The sequence below is a fragment of the Limulus polyphemus genome, unplaced genomic scaffold (genome assembly GCF_000517525.1).
Source record: "Limulus polyphemus unplaced genomic scaffold, Limulus_polyphemus-2.1.2 Scaffold652, whole genome shotgun sequence".
In the NCBI taxonomy this organism is placed as follows: Eukaryota; Metazoa; Arthropoda; class Merostomata; order Xiphosura; family Limulidae; genus Limulus; species Limulus polyphemus.
Window position 1 is genome coordinate 97,084 of NW_013666262.1, and position 10,958 is coordinate 108,041.

General features: G+C 32.0%; 1 protein-coding gene across 1 annotated transcript in view; it reads right to left on the reverse strand.

The window, feature by feature from the left end:
• LOC106459720 (cytoplasmic FMR1-interacting protein-like) overlaps nt 1-10,958 on the reverse strand; it is a 252,512-nt gene that overhangs the window by 69,806 nt on the left and 171,748 nt on the right. Inside the window, exon 20 of the mRNA XM_022386248.1 lies at nt 10,315-10,387. Within this exon, the coding sequence (XP_022241956.1) occupies nt 10,315-10,387 (73 nt within the window). The remainder of the gene's footprint in view (nt 1-10,314; nt 10,388-10,958) is intronic.

Sequence of the window (10,958 nt, forward strand, 5' to 3'; positions counted from 1 at the left end):
AATTTTAGTACTATACATTATTCAATATCTTAATTTAAAACTAAATATAAAAACACAGTTAAACATCGATTTTTTTTGTGTCAGGTGGTACGCTGAATGCAGCACTGGTTCAAATTATATGTTTGTGATGTCAAAATACTAAGTATATAGTTGCATATGAATTAGGAACTCAAATTACCAATATTGACAAGTTAGAATATAAAATGAGAACCTCTTATCTTTTCTATTTGCTAAGATATCGCTCATGTACTGAATCAAACACCATGACCCCCCACCCACCTTGGTCCCTTATATACACTTACTTCAATATATACGTTTGTTTTCATTTTCTGAAGTCACAGCACTTTTGCACATTTTGGATGTCAAAAACACAAAAATATCTTTCTCATGAGTATTATAACTTCCAAAGAATGAAAAATCAATTTCATAACAAGTATATCCTAGTTGCAAGTGTCCTTAGCATTACAGTTATAAAAAACAAATATCTGAAATCTAGCGCATACACACAGTGTTAGTGTGTCTAGAAAAAAACCCAAGGCAAGAAAATTTACCATGGCAATGTTTAATTGAAATTCATATTATTTTATTAATTTAAACACAGTTATTGGCTGAGTAATTAACAGACTAATAAAAAACAATGACATCTAATATTGTTTTGATACTACTGGCTATTTTTTTATTAATTTCTGAACAAAAAATGGAGAGTGTTTGCCCCCCCCCCCTAGATCTGTGCCTAGTTATACAATATTAAATAATATAATTGTTAATTTCTGAAAGACAACATGTGGGGGTTTGCCCCTTGGACCTCTTCATTAAAAATAAACCTACTTAAACAACATTAAAGAATACAATATTTAATTTTTGGAATGAAAATGGATGGAGGTCTAGACTCCCTGGGCCCCTCTCTTAAATCTCTACTTACTTATACAGTCTTAATGAATATTTATGCAGTTATAAATCAGAAACATGTAAAAAACAGTAAATCTACACTATTTAGTAGTAAGTAGTCAGAATTGGTGGTTGGTGTTACCAACCAGTTGCCTTCCCTTTAGTTAGCAGTGCAAAATTAGTGACAATGGCAGATAGCCTTAGTAACTAAGCAATAATAATGAGAGGAATAGTAAATTTAGAGGCAACAGGAATCAAAACCATCAAATTATGAAGTACCCCCCCCCAAAAAAAAAACATTAGGTAGGTTAACATTTTCCTAAATTGAAAATGTATTTCCAATAATACTTACCTCCTCTCACACGTATAGCTATTACTTGATGCCAGGATTTCTTCCTTTACCCATCTCAGCATTGGTCTAATGTTTTCCCGCTTGCTCCAGTCTTTTATACCCCACTCAATTGCCCTTGGCGATATTTATTTTGTGATACTCTCCACCTATGTCAATGCATTCTCTATCCTGGTATCGTATATAAGCACCTCATTCAGACAATGTTATCACTTTTTTGAAACTGATTCCATTGCAGTCACTAACACTCCCTCTTAGTGGGGAGGAAGGGTGGGAGCAGAGGTAAGCATTATTGAAAATACCTAATGCCTCTGGAATGCCTACAAACATCAAGGGATGCAGAAAGGGAGCCTCACATATCTCATAGATGGTGGCAGCAGGTAGATGAACACCCTCCAACAAGGCATCTCTACCCAATAAGTCCCAACAACATACCAGCCAGGAAACAAAAAAAAGAGCAGAAGCTGATAACTGTACCAAGGTAGATGTCAGCAAAGATTCCAAATCATCATCAAATTGATGTGGGGATATCTGAGAGGCTTCTGGTAAAATTTTGAGGGAAAATATATCTCAAAACTGTAGTGAGGGTCAGCCGAATCCTAGAAAATTGTGATCTGTGTTCCATTCTGGAAACCCACATTTCCAAAAGTGGATCAAGTCTTTGGGTATCTAAATATAAATCCTCCTGGCAGTGATAAGCCAAAACATGTTGTTCTGACAAACATGGCAAACAAGGCATAGCTATCCCTTCATGTGACTGAGCAGTAAACCTCCCTACATGAACATCAATATCAGGTGATGTAGGAAAACTAAGTATTCACCCTCAGATCTCTCTGCCCTCAAGGAAAGTATAGACTCAAAAGCAACTGGGGAAAGCCCCAGAACCTCACACACCTGATTGACTTACTGAATAAAAGGAGCAGGAAGTGGTTGATCCAAACTGGCCTCATGAGAAGTCAACCTAGTAAATGAAGGTGCCTCTGGAGAAACACACCCAGATCGAACAGATGTCTCCATCTCACAACAAATCAGGTCACAGACAGCCTCAACTGAGAGTGACTTGGTTTCACATGCTTGTAACATCAACACAATTTTAGAGAAGGGGCTAATATAAGTAGATTTTTCCACATTTTAAATTTACTAATCACTTTTACAAGTGAATAGTGTTTTGAAGAAAGTTTAAGCTTTGTGAATAAGTTTTAATGCTGAGGTAACACTTGAATATTTGTTTAACCTTGCATTAGGTATAACAAAATCTAAACACATCAGGTAGTAAAAAAAGGTGCAGAAAAAAAAGGATTGTGTGTGCAACTTAAAGGAATGAAATCAAAATTGGTGGCCAAGCTGGTAGCTACACTGATATCATTGATAAGAATTTTACAGCAAATATTCATTCATTAATTAGCCAGGCTGCATTTTATGTTCAACTTGGGACATGATGATGGGTAAAACAAAATACGCAGCCTAGCAGACTTATACTTTACTGAACCAACCAGACTCTGTAAAATATATGGTAGTAGTTTTCTTCTCTAAAATAGTGTTAATAACTTCCTTTAAAGTAATGCCATGGAAATTAGATTAACAGTTTCTTGTAATCACCTGCACACACTCAGTACAGCTGTATCAAGCATTATTATTTACACTAACTGCTTAACCATCTCTGAGAAGGCATCTTTCACTGCACATGTCAAGAGGTTTTTAGTGATTTACATTCAAAATTGGTTACAGAGCCATCAAACAAAAAATCAGACCACTCTTGCCACACTCACATGTCACGTCCTCTCTTTCAGGATTTGTCAATAGTTCTCCTTTATGTTTAATACTATATTACTTATAACCAATAGAAAGCTATGGTTTCATCTCTCAAATGACATATCATATTATGCGGTTTTCTGTACAGAGGATTGTGAACTACTCTTTCAGTACAAGCTACGTTCCCACAGGAAACATATCAAATAGGTTGGATGAAAAATTGTGATAGTTATGGTACATTGTCTGCTTTTTTGCATGTTATTCTATGTTCTTTGATGCATTATTTATTGCACTAAAGTAATCCCTGGTGGATATGACCCCTCCCAGTAATGACTTCCTTTTAAATATGACTTTTTTTCTGTGCATGGAACAATTATACATTGATCTGACCTCCCACAAACAACTTCCTGAAAGTGATTTTTGGGTGGAAGGTCAAAAAATGACTTTTCTTCATATCAATAATGTTATTTATAGAGACACATGAATACAGCAATAACAATAATATGAAAATATTTTTACTAGGCACACATGCGGGCAGCTCGGAGTAGCTCATGGGTAATGTAATTCAATAGCGTAACAGGAGCAATCTGTTTCCCAAGTGATTTACAATTAATGGCGAGAGTAGTAATTAGACACAGTCCAAAGAGCAATAAAACAATAAATTTTAAGTATAAACAGATGTATACTGTTATGAGTTTAAAGCTACTTAGGATAAACAAATGCAGTTTCATGTTACAATTTGAAGTCATTTTGGAAAGAAAAAAAAAAAGAAGAGTAGTTGAGATCTATTTAGATTTTTTTATGGTTACGAGGTCAGTCAAATTGACCAGCCTTGTATAGAGTTAGAGCAGAGAAAATAACAGATAAAATGTAAAGTTTTACTGAAAAAAATCCATTTGAAATGTATTAAGGAGATTTTAGAAATTACATAAATGAAAATTGAGATTTTGGAGATGAAGAAAAGTACTTTTAATCTTAACATTAAAATCACTTTGCACTCAAACTAGTAAAAAAAAAAACAAGAACCACAAAAAATACTTGATATATTCACAGAGAAATATTTTTTTTTAGTTTGTTAAAAATACTTCATCATAAAATCTGATTTTTTGTATGTAAAAGACTTGTAATGTTTACTGTAAATCTGTATATTAAAAGTTAGTAGTATCAAAAGTATAATGAGTACAAAGTGGTCACGTGGTTGTTCAATTCAACCGAGCCCGTGTAAAGAGAGTTAAGCTAATATCATATGATGCTGAACACTCTTCAATTATGAGAATTTCATAATATTTAGCAAATTTGTGCTTAAAAGTTGGCACTGAATAATTAATATTAACTGTCCACCCATATGATTACTTTGAAAACTGCTAATCTAGTTTGCTTGGCCTAACCAATAATTATGTATCTGCACGTGCTTTCACCCTATAGTTTTGCTGCTCTAAATCAGCCATCCTTAATTTGAATGATAAAAAACAAAAAATTGTTCACCTTTACTTTTAGGTGAAACTATAATAAAAATTTCACACTGACAGCTCACGTGATTTTTTTTGCATAGGTTTGCACAAAAATTTTGGTCAAAATTGAGTGGTTTTTGTCGAATAACTTTGCACATGTGGCTTAGATCAAAGTTGACACCTAATTGTCGGTTGTAAAGATCTATCATTTTCCCAAATTTAAAAAAACGTCCATGAAAGTTAAGAATGTTTTCCTATCATATAAAGTTTCCATACTTGTGGTACAAAGAAAAAAAAAGGAAGAAATTCAATCAAAATTGGAGATTTTATAGCTTGTATATTTCTTAATGGATTGCCTTGAACTTTGCTATGTGAAGTAAGGTCCAGTAGAGCACATCCACTGAGAATATGTGATAGCTTTGATTACCACAGTCTAAGCTAAAGAAAGTGGAAAATCACTAAACTACCACTTCTGCTAATAATACACAGTGTGTCCTGCAGGTTGTTTTGGTTACATAACACTTGATTTGAGAAATTTTATTCGTCATTTAAGATTTAACATAACTTTTGGTTTTTCTTTTAGTCTTAGCTAAGAGTTTAGGTAACTTACTAAATTAATAAGAGCTCATTTAATAATCTATATATGCTATTATCAGTTCCACATACACTTATTGATCACTTGTCCTAGTGTATTATTGTACTGTTTTGTTTCAGAAGCGAGGAAAAAATGTCATTAAATATTTATTTGCGCAAAATCCTATCTTGTCTCTTTCCTTGTAATTTACCTGTTGCAACTCAAAGGGAAATACACACCAAAACCCAAAGGTTGAGAATCTCCTGCTATTAGTGAACCTAACTTCTCTGCACTGGTGGTTATCTGAGATACAACAGTGTGGAGGAAAGCTGAAATCTTACTTGAACTCTTTATTGATGTGGAAAGGCTTGACCAATTAGCTCTTCTGGATGTTACACATGAAATGATGGATTCATTAGCCTAAGATCAATCCATAGATGCCATAATAAAGGAGGATATGCAAATTAGGATACGATTGCACATTTTAAGGAAGCTGTTGACAATAGACCTGGAACTGATTAAAGTCACAGATAAGTAGTTAAAGGCACCATCCAGAAGTTATGGAATCATCAGATCAAGTAACATAGACACATCACCTCAATCTGATGGTAGTCTAGAAGAACCAAATAAATTAGTTAAACAACTAGTTACATAAAACAGAAATGTAAACAACAAGGTAACAGGTATTTCAACTGCAACTTAAAAGGTCATGTTGCCAGGAAATGCACACAAAAATCTTTAAGGAATAAAAACTCCTCCAAAAGGATGCCACAAAAGGGAACTATAATAAAGAAATAAGGATTGTATTATTTGAAGAAAAAATTACAGAGTTGATGGATTTACAGACTGGAAACCATGCAGTATATTGATCAATACTGGATATACAGCTACAATTATTTGACCTGATTTGGTAATAAAAGGTGGTAAACAGCCCCCAGGAAGAGAGATTGGTGCAAACTGCAAAGATTCATAAGGTTCTAGCAAGAGTTAAGTTGAAAATTACTCTCACTGTGGAAAACTTCTCCAGATAGTATAATGTATGGGTAAGTAATACAAAGGAACACTGCATATTTGGAACTAACTTCATGCAGACACACAGAAATGAGGTTAAACTGGTTTCAAACAGCATTATAGTCTATGATCTGGAACTTCCCATGCACCATACGACCACTACACCACCAGAAATTTGAATTCAAGTAACAAAAAAGATGAGCACACAGGATAATAAACCATCAACCTAGGAGTGGAGTAGAATCCAGAAAAATAGGTGGTCCAGAATAAGGACCATCCCTCATGATTGTATTTCGACTTCATCAGAAGAAAATTAAATGTACCTGAGATTCCTGTCAATACCACTTCCAGAGTATCACCAAGTAAGGAGCCACTAGTGGATTTGCTTGATCATCTAAATGGATAGAACTCCTCCAATGTCAAAAAAAAGCAAAGCCACAAAAATCACAGAAAAGAAAATAAAGAAAACAAGATCTGATGAATGGGCACTTTAGACACACTTTAATTAATGATTTAGTAACTATAGTGTCTATTTATGAAGCATAACTTTTTTTATTGTAAATAGTGTTTGTGCTACTAATTATGTAAGTTTAAATTTGATATATATTATTGTATTATTTTAGTATCAGGATTTTTCAAGGGGTCTTCACAATCCATGGAGATAGTAGTGTTGTGGGCCATGTTTCTAATATTTTAATTTAGATGTTTTGTATTTTTTGCTAGAGGTGGTTTTGGAATGATGTAATGGTCAAATGTGATGCCCAGAAACCTCCCATTTATCTATCAGATCGACTAGATTTGACATGTTTAGAATTTTCATAACATTTGGGGAAAAATTTCTGTCAATAAATAAGTCAGACAGTTAATCAGTTAGTTACTTAGTGCGTTTGTTATATTGTTGTAGAACAATTACTGAATTAGTTAGTGTGTGTTAGCAAGTTTTGAGTTTATGCCTCGAATAATAGAAGAAATTTAAGAAGTAAGTGATTGTTTTGTTTTATTTATGAGTTAACTCTCTCAACACAGGCTCAGTCAATTTGACTGACCTCGTGACCTTTTTGTACTCACTTAAAAGTCTTTATAGTTTTGATACTAAATTTTTAGCACAGATAGACCTCATGTAGCTTTGCGCAAACTTCCAAACAAACAAACTAAATTTTAATATAATATGTATATCTTCACAAAATTTAGCAGTTTCAGTAAACATTGTAAGTCTTTCACATACAAAAAATCATATTTTTAATAAGCTAAAAAAAGATTTGTCTGTGAATATTTTTTTCTATATACTAGTCCATGTGCAAAGTGATTTTCATGTTAAGATTAGAAATACTTCTCTTCATCTTAAAAACCTCAAATTTCATTTGCATAATCTCTAAAACATCCAAAATACATTTTAAATCTTTGTTTTCAATAAAACTTTATATTTTATCTGGTATTTTCTCTACCCTAACTCTATACAAGGCTGGTCAATTTGACTGACTTTGTAACCACCACCACATACACACACACACACAAAATCTAAATTACCCTTTTTTCAATTCTAGAATGATGTCCCACGATGAGACAGAAATAAGTTTACAATGCTAAAATCAGGGGTTCGATTCCCCTCGGTGGACAAGGCAGATAGCTTGATATGACTTTGCTATGAAAAATACACACATACTTCTAGAATAACTTCAAATTGTAACATGAAACTACATTTGTTTATCCTAGATAGCTTTAAACTCGTAACAGTATACATCTATTTATGCTTACATTTTATTATTTTATTGCCCATTGAACCATGTCTAACTACTATTCATGCTATTATAAGTTGTAAATCACTTGGGGAATGTGGAGCTCACATTATGCTATCAAATTACATTACCCATGAACAGCTGACGTGCGTGCCTCATGAAACATTTTTATTATATTATTATTTAGTTTACCTAATCAAAAGTTAACTTACCTAAAGAGATACATATTTTTACATTTTAATTACTTTTGTAACAATAAATAAAGAATAAACATGAAATAAAGTACTTACCTGGATATTCTTTTATTTTGCTGTCGACTATTGACGACACTTAACCTTACATTTTTTATACTAATGGCAGTAGTACACTAAATAATTTTTATTTAATTAAATAATGCACCAAAGAAAATAGAATAATAACATACAAAATCAGACAATTTCCCGTAACTATCACAATTTTTCTCACTTTCTAGCTATGAAACAAGAGCCGTTACAAATTCATCCAAGCTAGTTGCTATCTTTCCCATGGAAACGAAGCTTGTACCAACAGAGAAATTAACAATTCTCTGTTCAGAAAACAACATAATATAATACGTCATTTGATAAATGAAAACGTTGGTTTTCTATTGGTTATAATAATATAGAATTAAATGAGAGAACTATTCACAAATCCTGAAAAAGAGGATGTGACAGGTGGGTAAGAGGGGTCTGATTTTGTATTTGATGGCTCTCTAACCAAAAAAAATTGAAGGATATAAAAATTATGGTTTGTCTGAGCAATAACGATTTTATTGTGAGTAATTAACATTAAATTTTTTTACTAATCAGAGGGTTGGTGAATAGAACAGAGAAGAGGGGATGCCTAGAGAAAATATGCCACATTTCTGACACTAGGGGAATTCTGGATATTTTTAAGTATTGCCTTATAAAACTAAGAACTTAAAACTTATATCCTATTAAAATATGGATTATTAGCTATGATTTTAAGCTATACTAATTGGTATAATATACACAAAAAGAAGTTTAATAAAATTTTGAATGTAAGTTACTAAAACCTTATGACATATGCAGTAAATGATGCCTGGGCAGAGAGAGTTAAACTGTAGCTTGTAGAACTTGTAAATTACAATAAAGTATAAATCCAAACTAACAGAACAATACAAAATTTAAATGGAAACTAGCTTCAACATATCAAACATCTTCTTCAGTCCAATGTTTGGTTTGTAAGAAACAAACAAACGTTGAATTGAAGAGAATGCGTGAAATTTCAAACTAGTTTCCATTTAAATTTGGTATTGTTTTGTTAGTGTGGATTTAAACTTTACTGTAATTTACAGTCCATGAAAGAAATTGTTCTTTTGTTATCATTAAGTGGACTACATTATTTTTATTTAATAATAAAAGAGGTATTTGTCCAACAATAGAAATCATTACAACAATAGTTTTAACCAAAGTAACTAGAAATAAATAACAGTTATTAGTTAAGTTACACTAGTTTTTGTTCATTACTTTCACTACCATATTTAAGATTGTTGTAACTAAGTCTTATTAATACTATGGTACTTTCTCAAGGCTTATAGCATTTAAATTTTTACAGATGATTTAACTTTATTTATCAAGATAAGAATTAGTTTAAAAAAATCAATAATTTGGACTTGAAGACAAACGTCAGAAGATTTTTGAAACGCTGTCCCCTACAATTGTGTTTCTACAATAAACAGTTGCCATCTATTCAACTAAATTTCATCACGAATACTCTGCCTAAACAATCTATCAAAGAATTAATCATTGAGCATTCATGTTGAAAAAGTAATAAATGAAATAAAGCAAGCAGTAAGTTCGAAAAATTTATAAAAAAAAGCTCAATTTTTTCCATAACAAATAACATTCTGTTAGAGGGTTAATACACACTTAATTGCAAGATTGAGTGAGTAATGACTCAGTTAGTTATTCATGTGTTGTTGTTTCATACTAGGGTTTTTATGTTCCATAAGTAAGAAAACTATATTCTTTCTTTATAGTTACTTCCATCAGTAGTATTGGTTAGAATGTTTAACAGATTCAGTTTTATTCATTTTTTATTTTTATTTTTAATATAAACTTTTATTATAAAGATTGTTTTGCATTGTTAGCTTAGTATATGTATTTAAGACTTACCCAAATTTTCTAAGCTGGCTGAACCTCATGAGATACTACTGGATTTACAACCAAAAATACAGTTTACAGTGAGATTACGAAACTGATGAAATAATGTACCCTAATCTTTATAAGTAGAAATATAAGAAATGTATACTTAATTAACAACACAGATGACCAGCTGATTTTTGATTTGACTCTAAGTACCTAGCTTACTCTGATCAGAAGTTATAATTATTATTATCATTATTATTATTATAAGATACCTACTACAGCAGTCTCCAATAACATCTACACTAGATACATTAAATGTTATGTATTAATAAAACTTTGTGTATGATTCAAAACAACTGTTGTTTAGAACGTGGTTTGGGAGACAATCTAGTGTAGCAAAAATGAAAACTATTAACAAGCTTACCTTTACAGTATGGCCTAGGTAAGATGTTCTGAAAAGGTGCTGCATGAAGAAGGTCACACACTTCCTCCTGAGACTATATAAAGTGATATTCAAAAAGTACATACAAACAAATATCTACAGAAATAAAATTCTACAAAACCTTGCTAATACATACCTGTATAAAACCTTGCTAATACACACCTCTATATAACCTTGCTAATACACACATTTATAAAACTTTTCTAATACACACATTTATAAAACTTTGCTAATACACACATTTATAAAACTTTCCTAATACACACATTTATAAAACATTGCTAATACACACATTTATAAAACATTGCTAATACACACCTTTATAAAACTTTGCTAATACACACATTTATAAAACATTGCTAATACACACATTTATAAAACATTGCTAATACACACATCATTGTCGTGGAATAACTATACACCTGGAAAAAAGTTAAGCACCCCCAAATATTTTTCAGGATTGCTTATTGAAAATAAGGTTTAATTTTCATGATGTTGAGCAATGTTCATAATTTCAAACATAATTAAAAGGATGTGAGCATTCAGATGTGACATTTAAATCAGGCGCGTTTTTTTCCCCATGGGCCACTTGCTCCCTTCTTCGCGTCCAATATGCACTATTTTCT